The 13,353-nt window shown below is 42.0% G+C and overlaps 2 protein-coding genes across 2 annotated transcripts in view; one reads left to right on the plus strand and one right to left on the minus strand. All coding sequences in view use genetic code 11, as the record gives it.

Moving 5' to 3' along the window:
• The window catches only part of EGR_03328 (hypothetical protein), a gene marked incomplete at both ends in the record, with an annotated part of 3,007 nt that extends 2,259 nt beyond the window's left edge, over positions 1-748 (plus strand). Inside the window, one exon of the mRNA XM_024492577.1 lies at positions 498-748. Coding sequence (XP_024352978.1) covers positions 498-748 — 251 coding nt within the window. The remainder of the gene's footprint in view (positions 1-497) is intronic.
• A 3,306-nt stretch (positions 749-4,054) lies between these two features.
• EGR_03329 (Receptor tyrosine-protein kinase erbB-4) overlaps positions 4,055-13,353 on the minus strand; it is a gene marked incomplete at both ends in the record, with an annotated part of 22,818 nt that continues 13,519 nt past the window's right edge. The window contains 14 exons of the mRNA XM_024492578.1: positions 4,055-4,549; positions 4,711-4,808; positions 5,229-5,378; positions 5,664-5,866; positions 6,555-6,862; positions 7,358-7,633; positions 8,062-8,346; positions 8,968-9,285; positions 10,015-10,341; positions 10,921-11,282; positions 11,590-11,797; positions 11,871-12,265; positions 12,604-12,732; positions 12,844-13,007. Coding sequence (XP_024352979.1) covers positions 4,055-4,549; positions 4,711-4,808; positions 5,229-5,378; positions 5,664-5,866; positions 6,555-6,862; positions 7,358-7,633; positions 8,062-8,346; positions 8,968-9,285; positions 10,015-10,341; positions 10,921-11,282; positions 11,590-11,797; positions 11,871-12,265; positions 12,604-12,732; positions 12,844-13,007 — 3,718 coding nt within the window. The remainder of the gene's footprint in view (positions 4,550-4,710; positions 4,809-5,228; positions 5,379-5,663; positions 5,867-6,554; positions 6,863-7,357; positions 7,634-8,061; positions 8,347-8,967; positions 9,286-10,014; positions 10,342-10,920; positions 11,283-11,589; positions 11,798-11,870; positions 12,266-12,603; positions 12,733-12,843; positions 13,008-13,353) is intronic.

Consider the following 13,353-nt stretch of genomic DNA (forward strand, 5'->3'; position numbering starts at 1 on the left):
GAGCACACCTGAAGCTGGTGCTTGCACTACTGCACCTGATGCATTGAAGTCAGTATCTGAGGTTGAGGAGAAGGTGGTGGCTCGGAATGTTGCATCAACAGTTCTACGGTTATCGACAGCGTTGAATTACATTGGATGTTCAGCTGTTCACAAATCACCTCGGTCTATTTCTATCATTTCAAGATCTAAAATATCGCGTCGCGTGGCTTCCTGTTCATCTCAATTAAAAAAGTCAATTAGAAATGATGCTTCACGCTTCTTAAAATGCCGCGAAACTCCTTGCGGTAATGCAGAATCGTTAGGCACAGTTGTAGGTGCTGCATCCTCAGCATCTTTAAAATCACTTGCCACTGCCAAAAGCGCTGCGTGGTTGAAAGAATTGAAGATTGAGCCATGCTGTAAGACCGCCTATGCATCACTGAGGAGTGGCACTGTGACTTCATGGAGAACACACCGTTCTTATGTTGGTGCTTTTTTGCCTGTCGCGTCGGGGACAGTTGCTGATATTGTGAAATCATCGGGGAAACCTCAGTCTCTTACCGGTCCGTCAATGGTGCCAGGAAATCCATACACAGCATTTGCCAGTCAGGAGACGGAGGCGTGTGAGCCATCCGCCTTCTCCTCCCGCGACGCCAAATACGTGCATTTAGAGAGAGAGAGCGGTGATGTGGTGATGATGTGTCCCATGTGCTCCTTCTCGAGCTGTGACAGGGAGGCCATAATGCGGCATGTGATAGATACTCACTAGGTTTTTTTTGAACACACTGAAAATCAAGTCTCCGGCTCTGTACATATATATAAACATAAATTTGTAAAGTTTAATTTTAGCGGTTTTCCTCTAGTAGAAGTTTGAGATGGCTTTGAGAGGCAGTGGTAGCCGACATGCCACACTTGTGCTGTGACTGAAGTAAATTGCAGTTATGATATCTTGTGAATTGATTCTTCCATGCGAATGAGTATCATACCTTGCCTGTCCATCCCATCCATTGAGCCTACGGTCAAAATGCTGTCTGCCACCACCTCCTCTGTGGAGTAATGACTTACGTACAATGTATGCGATGCTCCACATTAACCATTGTGTGAAGTTACCTGAAGAGCTATGCCCAAGGTGAAAGTTATCGAAGGGTTACGGTCCTCTACTTACTGACGAACATCGGTGGAGGTGAAAAATGCGCAGTTGTAGTTTGGCGTTTATGCATTCTCATGCGTCTGGAAGCGTCAGGGAAGGTGGCAATCTTTGTTATCCAGCTCACTGAAACTCCCTGAACCGCGATTTAAACGGGTGGTTCTGGACGATTTGTGTAGCATCCCTCTATTTTAGTGTCGACGCACGAATGTGAGACTAGCCTTGATGAGTCAGAGCTGTGCAGTGGTGTGAGGACATATACTGCCAATAGGTTGCATTAAATGCAGCGGTGCGTGTATCATGCACAGTGTTCGACAAAACCAAGGTGATAGCGCATTACTTCGTGGTCCATAATTTTGATGCCAAATGAGATTTTTCTGTCATAGCTGCCATTATTTCCTACCGCTAGTATACGACTTAGTTTTAAATGCGGCTTAAAATCATGCGAGGTATATTAGTGCGTTAAAGCCACTCAATGATATTTTATTCGTGGCCCAAAGCAACACCATATAAAGAGTGTAATTGTAAATTTTCCAATTTGCCTAACTGGAAGTTGGGATAAAAGGAAATGAGGCAGATTGCACGCCATAGTAACTTAACTAAGCATGACATTCAAGGAAATGATAGCGAATGTCCTCTGCACTAACCACCCGACACATATTAAGCGCCAAAATGCAATGAAGGCAAAACAAATTTAAGTCTACCATCACCCGGTGCTTCTTCATCCATTCCTCACTATCGAGTATCCGTAAAGTCTAATTTGACCTATTACTTCCCCTGGTTGAACAGTCTATTCAAAACTTAAGCGTGATGTATTTAGGTTAGTTCATGTTGGATGATGAAAAAAATTGATAATTTTGCCAACAGAAATGCGTATCTAAATCAAAAGGCATCGTGGTTTAGTGGGCACCGTGTAGTAATTCGTTCGTGTTAGTTCCACTGACAGCGCATTTATCGAAACGACTTGCCGTGAGTAAGCATCAGGGGCATAATATCAGGCATCATTTTGATGGTCGGTATACTGCTACAGTAGAAGTCTTTGAAATAAGGCAAAGTGCTGAGGCAATGCATTGATGGACGGAGTAAATTTGTGGTTTCTTGTCTTCAAAAAGTCGAATGGAAGAGAAGGATAAAATGGTGTCATTGAGGAAGAGGATTGCACCAAGCAACTGAAGGCATGGCATGTCAAGAACGGGTCGTGTTGTTACTCCCCTAGATGAAGCATTGTGAAGCGAGGTAGACAATCACATCCTGTAGACACCTACGGCCGACGGCAAGAGGGAGCAACCCAGATGCTTTATCCGGATTTTGTCACTCAAGAAGGCTACTAAATACAGATAAAAATTTTCCCACAACGATTTGAAATAGCTGTATTTCTGCCAAGGGAAGCTTGAACTCGCCTATGTGTAATACACCAGCTTGTCTGACTCACTGCAAAAGTGTTTTAGATGTTATTGGACTCCACAAGAGTATTTTGTGGATTAAAATAAAGCAAAGAAACTAAAGCATCCTATTTTAATTGGAGATACTAAACAGCGTCATTACGCATTGTAGGGATGCTGAAAAATAAACCAAAAAATGAAGATTGTTAATTTATGTGAAATTTCTTAGAGCTAAGCCGAACAAGTAGATGTTAGGGGTTCATTTATGGAGGATAGAGGTACATTATTAGTCCCCTTAATCACCATAGGTTCGAAAGCAGATAACTTTGAATCACCTAAACGCTGTAACTATTTCCACATGGATGTTGTAAATATCGTACCTTACAAGCTCACATAACAGCACCGTTACTTTTCTAAAAAGGCCTGATAAATCTGGCATTGTATTACGGCATAGCGAAGCTGGTATTGTTGTTTTCGAAACCCCTATCCATAATGCAATTCCTGAGTAATCATCTTTGACTCCACTACTACTAGATTCAAAGCTTCATTAAGACTACGTCAAAAAGTTTACTCTCAAACTTTTTATTGCCTAAGCTAGTCAAAATTAGGTTCACGACAACCAACAAACTAGAGCGGGGATCTAATGCGCTTTAGATGCTGTAAATACAGGGTAGAATGAATTTGCCATGCTTAAATTATGAAAAGTGCCATTCATGGATTCCCTTTTCCTTAATATCAATTCAAACCATTTTTCCAAATTGCGATCATTTAAACTGCACTCAAAGTACCTCTCAAACGAAACTCGTGTCGGTTGCTCAGTTTTAGTGTCCAAATTTCAAGTAGTGGTCACTTTCGTCTGCACTCATATGCGAGGAAAACTACTACTTTCAAGCTCTCGTTTTCTGTTTCTTTAAAGTCATCATCTTAAGAGACAATGATTTTAAATTATTTGGTTAACGTAATTAAAATATTTCAGTTTTTCGAATGGGTCAATGCTTAAATTCCAAGTTTGCAGCCAAAAACCAAGGCTAACGTTCTGACCTAAGTAAGAGATTAATGCAATGGATTTATGGTGGTATGGATGCCAGAATTGTCAGCACTTTGAATGATCGAAATTGGATTTTGGACCATTCAAGTGAGAGGAGACACTGGATTGAACATAGTTTTACCAGAATATGGTTTAAGACAAGTATATGCAAAAGCATTCATAATTGTCTTAATTAACTTACTAAAAATTTTACATACTTGTCACTCCATCGTATTTGCTGTAAAAGGAGCGCAAAGCATATATTTTCCAGGACCTAACTATCTTCTCCACCGGAAAAATGCTTATGCACATGGAATGTTTGTGATATGCGCTTTACCCCATGTCTACGAATCAAACTACTACAATTTAAAAAGGGACTTTTCACACCACAGGAAATCATACATCCGGTGACAATCTCTCGATTGTTTATAAGAATACACATATAGGCACAATGTGGTAAAAAGAAGTATACACAGGTTATTGTATGCAAAAGAACACGAATTTAGAGGCCTATCCTATTCACAAGTCAGTGGCATCAGTAGAACGCTGGAAAAGGGGTCCTACGTACTCGCCTCCACCTGTCACACCTTCGGCGTGCTCCGTGAAGGGCACCGGCCAGACATACCCCCCACTGCCTGCTGGGATTGGAGATTCCTGGCGCTCTGCCACCGCCAAAGTAACTTCAGCACTGCTGTTGTCCTCACTACTGCTGTTTCTGCTGTTTGTGGCGGTGGTGTACTCCACTGTGTCTGGGAGGCTATCCTGTGTTTCGATAGGATTTTGCGGGAAACGCGGTGGAAGCTGGCTGAATAGAGTGCTACGCTGCTGTCGCTGGCAGGCACTGGAGGCTGCAGTTGCCATGGAAAAGGGGAAAGAAGAGAAGGAAGAGGAAGCGACGGTAGAAAGTGCATCGGGCGGACTGGAGGCGGAGTCTCGCTCTCTTCTCGCAGCCTCAGAGTAAGCGCCAGAGAGACGAGTAGTGTGAGTCTGCGTGCTTATCACACTATTTGTTTGCTGCGAGCAGAGGGCCAGTAAGACAGGTATGAAGGTTTTAACATGATATAAAATAATCATTATGAAAACAAACTGATAATTAATTGGTGATAAATACGCCGGTTATACTAAATAAGTAGTGAGAATGTTTTTGAATGCATTATGTTGAGTTCAGTGCTTACTCGGCTGTGTAAGAAGTATTCAGGCGTATCCATTTTGCTTCGAAGAAGCTGAAGTATGTCATCAAATGACACTCTCTCGTCGGGATTTTCCCGCCAACCTTAAAACATAAAGGAACTCGATTTAGTCTACTATCTTGCACGAGCTGAATGATAAAAAAATGAAAAAAAGTTATGAAGAGAATGCTAAGTTTAAACCCAATAAACGAGTTTTGGGCCACGATTGATATTTGCGTGCAGAGATTCGCACTCGTTTATACCGGGGAGACTAGTTGTTCCTTACAGAGCTGACAGGATTGGAATTGAGATTCATACATATTTCTCTCAGAAATAATATTAAAATCTGCTGCCTGGCTTATCGAGGCATCCGATTTCTAAATGTCATGAATGGCTTAATCTTACCACCAAAAACTTGAGGACAGGCAAGGCTTTTAAGTTTGCATAAACACAAATGCATGTGCATGGGTATGCTTTAGATTTCTCGAACAAAACCTAGGGATAATTAGGAAATGCTGACACACAGGCCAGGAGCAGTCGTTGGTAGGCCTCGAGAGTGCAGATATCTGGCTGCAAAAGTCGACCGCCAGTTAGTACGTAGCGTTTGACGTCCTTCGTCTCTATGGTCGGATAGGGTCGTTGTCCAAATGTGAATATCTCCCATAGAGTCACACCTACGGTATGGTAAGATAAAACTTTAGTAAATTGGGCGTACAAACTACTAGCGACAAGGATGGTGAGATATACGATTTGTTCTAGGAAATGATCTACAAGACAAATGCAAGAGGTTAAGTAATGTTGGTTAGCCAGTCTAATCATTTGAGGCCATAAAAGTGATTAAACATATGGAACGGATAAAGGTTAGGAACAGGAACAATTCCGGTGACTGATTTAAAATGAAATTAGGATGATGGATAGGCATCCGAATTGCATTGCACCGTCATAATCGTAATGCCTACCATAGGCCCAGATGTCCGTTTTGAAGGAGTAACGTCCACTTGTTAGAGTTTCGATAGCCAACCAGCGGATCGGCACTCGACCGGATTGGACTATCACCTCTCCGATCTCCTCTTCTTCACCACTGAGCATCTTTGCCAGACCAAAATCTGTAATTTGAACCCATTCACGTTCCTTCACCAATACATTCCTCGTCGCCAGATCACTAAGGTAGAAAGGTAATGCATCTGATTCAGCCTTCCGTAAGTTGTCGAGATCCAGTGGCTTTCAATGAGAATTGTATAAAATCATATTTTGTTTGTTAAACCAAACAGCGTTCTTTTTTTAGAAAGCTTTTATCAGGTCGAGGATATGCTGCAGGACAGGTTAATGAATATACCAAATAATTAATTTCAGAATCCAATTAGGCAATGCTATTTTACCGTTTTATCTTTGGACCCCCTGTTATGGGTACTCAAAAAGATTATTAAAACAAGTGAAATTGCATTCGAATCTTTACTACTGGTTGTTGCTTGTGTATAACGTGAACATAATACTCATTTGGCTGTAAGGAAATTACATATAGGATTCACCCTAGCCTTTAGCTTTCACTCACTTATGTTTTCCGTAACTTAATTCAATCCTAATGGAGCGCTATGAACATGAGTTATGCGCATAATAGTTCACGAAATGACTGTGATTCTACTAAGGGGCTGGAGCTCTTGATTTTACAGCATACTATAAAAGTTAATCAACATTATGCCAGATTTTTGGCCAGTATGTTAAAAAAATCATGCGTTGTAGGGTTGGATCAGAAGCCCATTTGAGGCTAACTTTAATGCAGTTAACGTGTCAGATTTAAGATATAGTTAAAATGTTGTCATAAATCGCATGCTTGTGGAGGTGAAACTGACCGATGGATGATCCCGACAGATTGTAGATAGGCCATACCCTCGGCAATTTGTTCCGCCCATAGGAGCAAAAGCCAGTGTGGCAAATCGTTTCTCGAACGTCGAATATAGCCATCCAAACTGCCGTTGGCTATGTACTCCGAAACAAGGTACCTCTGCGATCCGGCCAGACACACACCAAGCAGTTGGAGACAGTGTCTATGACGCACTGAGCACATCACCTTTAAGGCAGCGGAAAGAAATACATCCGATAGTTCTGTGATTAACACATCTATAATTCCTCTAATCAGCGCACCATTCACCTTAAGGACCTATTAGAAAGGTTAAAAATGAAGATACTTCTAGTTGGTAAGGCATCTGTGATGCATCAGTTCTGTTAAAGTTAACATAAATTCACTCACATCCGATTCTCAAAAACCATCTTTTGATTAAGAATGAGGCTTAAATTGAACGGAACATCAACGGCTCCCTAAAAGTATGCAATTCCCTTTAATGTCTGTATCGCTTTAGGAAACGGGAATCTAATTCGCAAAGGGCGACTACTTAGCTTCTTAACGTTTTGAAAGCTGAAGCAGAATAGAGAGACACTTGAACAATAGGTAAAAGTCAGTTCTTATAAGTACAGTTTATTTACAACCATTCATGATTCGGCTATGGTCACGCCTAAGCTATGGGCAATGACTGCTTAAGTATCATTTAAACCGAAGCATAATATAAAAAGGAGAGAGAGGAGAACAAACGGTTACACACACGTGAGCATAATATTCAGTAAATGGAAAAAAATTTTAACATTTCAGCCACGTTACCTTTGCTTCTTCAAGTAGTGCATGGAGATCACTGGGTCCATTTACTTCGCTGAGAATCTTGACGGCGACATTGACATGTCGGCGGTGGTCTCGCCCTTCGAAGGCGGGAAGGTGGATGTCTTCTATATCATGCGGAATCCTCCAAACGCCCTTGTAGACGGCTCCAAAAGCACCACTTCCCAGAGCCACTTTGTTGGGTGGAAGTAGGACATCATCAAGATTTATAAGCACTAAACGTCCCATGTTTGGCTGCTGACGTGTCGATCGGCGGTATATCTGCTAAAGTCGAACACAGTAGCCTCTTGTACGCCCCCAGTGTTGTTGAATCATTTAGGGCCAACTTTTTCAAAGTACTAAACAGGCAAATTTTTATTACATTGGAAAGATCGACCCTAATATCAATCTGCGTTTTTTTAACTTAAAGATACATACTGCGCTGATGATTGACTTAAAAATCCCCTCATGCAGAAGGCATAAAATGCACAAATGCACTCACCTGCAATTAAATGTATGAATGACCCTCAAAAGATGTTATAATATTACAATTTCTATCTCAAAACAGGGGACAGCAGTGATATTATCATATCTCTATAAATTTTTATTGTTAATGCGATACTAATACCAATTGTGTAGAGTGGAGACAGCTAAGGAGTTCCTCAAAGCAAGTGGTAGTGAGAGGTCCGAATAGAAGGAGAGCTACCTACTGGATTGGACCAGTGACTGCTGCGATAAACTCGAGTCGAGGGCGGTGACTTGACGCCGTCGCAACTGTTACTGCAGCTGCCGTCGCGGCAATACTGACAGAAGGAGCCCTCGGAGAACCATGTGGCACGATTACTCGCGGTATCAAGGCTTGGTCCATGTGCCTCGCTACTGCTGCCATTGCTGCTAATAATCTCACTTCGGTCCATTCCCGAGCCCGACCCCACCGTATAAGTCACGATCCGAGACGAGTGACCAGCTTTGGACCCCTCGTAGAGACGCAGCACCTGTGGGTAAAATAATGGAATAAATTCAGTTCCTTAAGAGTACGGATTTGTTTTTTTTATTCCATCGTTCTTTAAATGTGGCAGTGTTCTGTCTCAGTCAATGAGCTGAGATATTTGTGAATTTGTGAAACTATTTACAATGTCATCGAAGTGAATTGTTTAAAATAAGTCCCCGGGGACTGAACAACCTTGCGAGGACCCTATAAATCTGCAACACAAGAAATGTACTTTCTAAAATAATTTTACAAGCTTGAACTAAACTTTAGAGATGGACTAGCAAAAACAATTCTATTTATTCAGAAATGCCATGTAACATTTACAAAACTTAAAACATATGCACTGTATTAGTTAATAAACAGGGGCTAGGAATTATCGAAATGTTCAGAAGGATTTAAGTAGAGATGAATATAGAGTTAAACTTGACTTGACATAAGAAAACGTCAATTAAAACATACACCTCAATAAATAAATCATAAGATTGCTTTGATGGCAAAAGTGGAGCAGAGTAAAAAAGTTAATGCCTTCTCAATGCTATCAAGGCACAATTTTACTGACTTAAATATTATTTTTGCGCTTAAACGAAAAAAATTTTTAAACTAAAAGACCAAAAACTCAAACGACCTTATCAATGATGAGTGAGAAGCTGAAAGCGTTTGGTTTTCCGGTGAACGAATTACTGGATCGTTTGTGGCGCCCTTTGTAGTAGCAGGCAAGTGTAATGCAGATGAGAAAGATGAGAAAAGAGGCTGCAAGTGGGCCGACAAGACCTGCAGTCAGACGGCTGGAGATGGTGGCAAACTCGCCGCGGCGTCGATCCGCATAGGCTGAGTCAATGTTGGCGGAGCTGTGGCAAGTCTTGTCACCCGTGAGGGGGTCGTACGAGACGTAGGGCATCTCTTCGGGGCACGCTGCCTCACACGTGAAGTACATTGAAGTCACCTATGGAGGGGAGCACCCATGAAATTATTCGATTCAGTCTCTATCATGGAGGCACAGGAAAATAATCCAAGATTGGTTTTAATGTGAAGAGATTTCGACATTGACATCCACTTAAAAGTTGATCTCTGGGTTTCTCAGTTTTCACTTTCGACATGGCATGTTCCTTCGTACTTTGACAATATCAGCTCCACAATTTCATAGCATAGAACCGAATACATATTATAATCAAATATAGCGTCCTCTCATTTTGTGAATCCTGGATATCTTGAAATTTCTTAAAAGGAAGTCAGGGGAACCGACATATTTTCTAAAAAGCAATCTTGTAAGACCTTAGCATAATTTTTTTAGTTTCGCCCAAATTTTTGATCTATTCTTATGGCTACGATTCTCATTTCATGTAGGCATAATCAAACATGCTAGATTCATTTTGTCTCCGACCCTTCAACAGAAACTCACGTAGGATAATAGACTAAGGTTGCGGATGAGCCACTCACTAAAACCGCCAAGGCTTGGTGCCATGATTTTTTCGCCAAATTAGACCAGAAACTTAAAACACATCCGATTTCGAAAGAAACAAAACCCATCCCAACTTAATAATATCATATGACACAATAGCTCAGTCTTGAATAGTTATGTTAGAACCACCATTTAATCCTTCATTTGGCGGATTAATCTGATTCCCTACCATAGAAACCAATCAAGGGGCTCATCATCTGAGCCACGCAATACCTTGTGGGAGGAATCGGTCTCACGCAGCTCAGATTGAAGTGGATCAAAAGCTTCCTTATTAAGTAGATACACGGTTGCGACATCATTCGGCGGATGCCAAGTAGCACCAGGAAGCTGGTGCCCACCAGATCGCCACACCCGGACGTGAGAGCAGCGATGGCAGTGAGAAGCCGAGGGACCCCAACAACCAGCCAGACACTCCGGGTGGCAGAGGAGGCAGTGGCCGTTCAGATGGCGTGTCCATAGATGCGGCCTAGGGAAAGCGTCCGCGCCTCGCACAGGACTGGAGAGCCTCAAAGGGAGAAAGAGACCACTGCTGTCGAGCGACTGCCGGAAGTGAAACGCTTTGCGGGCCTCTGGGGGATGTGTTAGCGATATTTGGAAGGTCATATCTACGTTAAAAAGCAAGGCCTAAACATATTTTTTAACCTTGGAAACAGGTATCAATTGCATAGTAGTGCCCCAGACAAGCTATGCAGTTCATTTATCTTAAAAGGTGGTGGGACACACTTACGATGAAAATTTTTTTCTGAATCTCTATCACAATACAAATGATCGCCTAGAAAATCTGCCGATAATGTCCACGCTTTCATCTTGTTTGTCTTTCCAAACATTAATTAATCATCACTCGTTAAAACTTTCCTTCGTTATTCATGGGACTTTAGATGACAAAGAACATTTTGTATTATCAATATGTCATTTTAAAATGTGTACACTTCAAGCACAATTATTGTGCAAGCCCTTTATAGGTTTGTTTGAAAATATCTTTAGAGATTGAAGAACTTGTTACCATTGCGATCAATCTCAACAAAGCATCAGAGTCAGACTTAGACTTTTTCGGGCTTACCAAATCTTATTTAGTCATAAAGTATAAATAAGTCAAGATTATAGTTCTTAAAACTATACTGTTGATGAAACTATTTCATTGGGGGCTGATAATGTTGCAAATAATGCTGGTGGTAATTTATTGCCTTCAGGGCATTCCTTGACGCATGTGTCTTTGAACCAGAAGCCATGGCACTCCAGACAACCGGGTGTGGTGTTGGTGGCACGAAGCACACTGTAGCCGGTACAGGTACGGCAGAGGACGTGACAGGTGCTACAGACGGGCACCGTGTACACACCTTCCTCAACGAATTGAGCGAATCTCGAATGCGATTCTACCGTCTCCATGGTCCTGAATGTACCCTTTGGACATGCACCTCGCATGCACAACAATGCACCATGCTGTGTTCGCATGGAACTCTTGGAGAGTCTATCAGAGTTGTCTGTAAAAGACGATTGACAGCTATTAGTCCCGCATGAAATCTATACCAAATAAACAAGATTACAGTTATAACTCTATTACGATTTGTAGGACAACCCCATCTCATATTACTTATTTCTTTGCTAGGGTAGCTTGAGAATAGATTCAGCTTCTTATGTAATTGCCTAATGGTAAACTTTAGCACAATTTACATTTCTCTTTTCTGCTCTTTTTTGCTGCAGATCGAGGGCTCTATTGGCAATTATAACCAAATATGTGTAATATCACTGTCCGTGAATAGTTTCATTTGTAGGTAAAAATACATTTACCTTTTAAAAGCCCATCAAAGGAGATGAACTCGAGGAACATCTCACACTTATTGCATCCTCCGGGGCCGGGGTAGATGCCGTTTCCAGTACAAACAGGTTTACTGCTGAGCTTACGTTGATGGCACAGAGAGGGGCAAGGAATGCACTCCCGCCTTTCTGTATCTAAGAAGGTGGTGTGAGGACACTCCACAACACATTCATTGCCACTCTATAAACAAAAACCTTCATAAATAAGTTCAAGTATCTCGTGCAAAGGGATCCGAGAAAGATGAAAGGCTCACCCTTGCATTTTTGCAGCTACCGATGCACTGATCGGCGCCTGGTCCGGTACAGGTTTCTGCGCACTCAGAGTGGCACCGAGCGCAAGTGATGGGAGCCTTTGCATCCTCAGAATAGTCACCGTATCGGCTGTATATATGTTCCTCGATGATGTGCCCTGCGGCCATTCTGGCCATTTGCAGCCGCGCGGTCATGGGGTTGCTCTGAGGTGGCAATGTTGGTATAATGCTAACATTTTCGCGTGACGCCTCGAAGAACCCGGGCAGCTCGATGCAACTCTCCACGCAAATGAAGCCCTGGACCGAATGACTGCGGCAGAGCAGACAATCTTCACGACGCGGACCCCAGCAACCGAAGGTGGAGTCACAGGCAGGGTGACACACGGCGCCTCTCGCCTCTTTACCAATACAGATGTAAGCCCTTCGTGTGTGATACTAATGCCATCATAGATTAGTCATTTATTTAAAAGCTTTTACGCCTCATTTGAATGAACCAGTTAATGTGGTCACAAATGTTGGAAACTAAGGTTTGCATTGACTCACCACATTCAGCGGCAGTTGGAATTCGGTACATCTGTATGCGGAAATTGGGAAGAAAGCGATATCTGTCTGTGGTCTTTGTAGTAACTAAGACAACATTTTTACGAAAAATCAGTTACTAAGAATCGGTGAAATTCAAATAATGGTTGGCGATCATGTATAAAATTATCTAAAATTATGTTTTCGGAGGACTAACCAATGGTCTGTACGTAGCAAAGTGCAGGTGATTCCATGAACGCGATGGCTCCATGTGGTGCCTCACGAAGGCGATGCAAACCGGGGAATTCGATTTCCCCGTGCGCTACCGCCATGCTGAAGCGCGAGTCTACAGCCGAAAAAAAAGGTGCCATTACGATGCGAATGTGGTCAGTCGTTTATTCGAAAAACTGTAAGCAAATGTAAATGTAAGAGTGAAAATATCGGGTGCATTACTTACTTGATCCTCCGATCTTACGCAAATTTTCTAAAAAGATTAGGCTCTTTAAAGGCGCGGGATGGTTGCGTAGGTCCAGATGAACAAAACCTGTCACCTCTTGCAGTGAGTGCAGCGCCCACAACTCCTCGGTGGTTGTGATAGGTTTCCTTCCGGGCAATTCAGAACTTAAAATACGGTTGCACAGCTTATAAAACCCTTCTAATTGCCTTGATTTCCTCTCAAGAAATGAAAAAGATAGCCTGTACTTTTATCTACAAATTCTGATGAAATTGGCACAAATGGGTGGGAATCAGTTGCTCTTTAGTTTTATAGAAGTGAAGTCTTGCAATGATGGAGCTCTTTTGGAGATGCCAGTAAGAAGAGGAGTTGTCCTGACTGACAGTACACAAAGTGGGCTGTACTTGCCGAATATTTGTTATTAAAACAAAGTTTTGTTGTACCAGAAATAAAAATAAGCAGTGGTGCTAAAATTAATGCAGCAGAAAACTTCATCATAATCAAACCCAATTT

Source organism: Echinococcus granulosus (assembly GCF_000524195.1).
Source record: "Echinococcus granulosus chromosome Unknown EG_S00017, whole genome shotgun sequence".
Lineage (NCBI taxonomy): Eukaryota > Metazoa > Platyhelminthes > Cestoda > Cyclophyllidea > Taeniidae > Echinococcus > Echinococcus granulosus.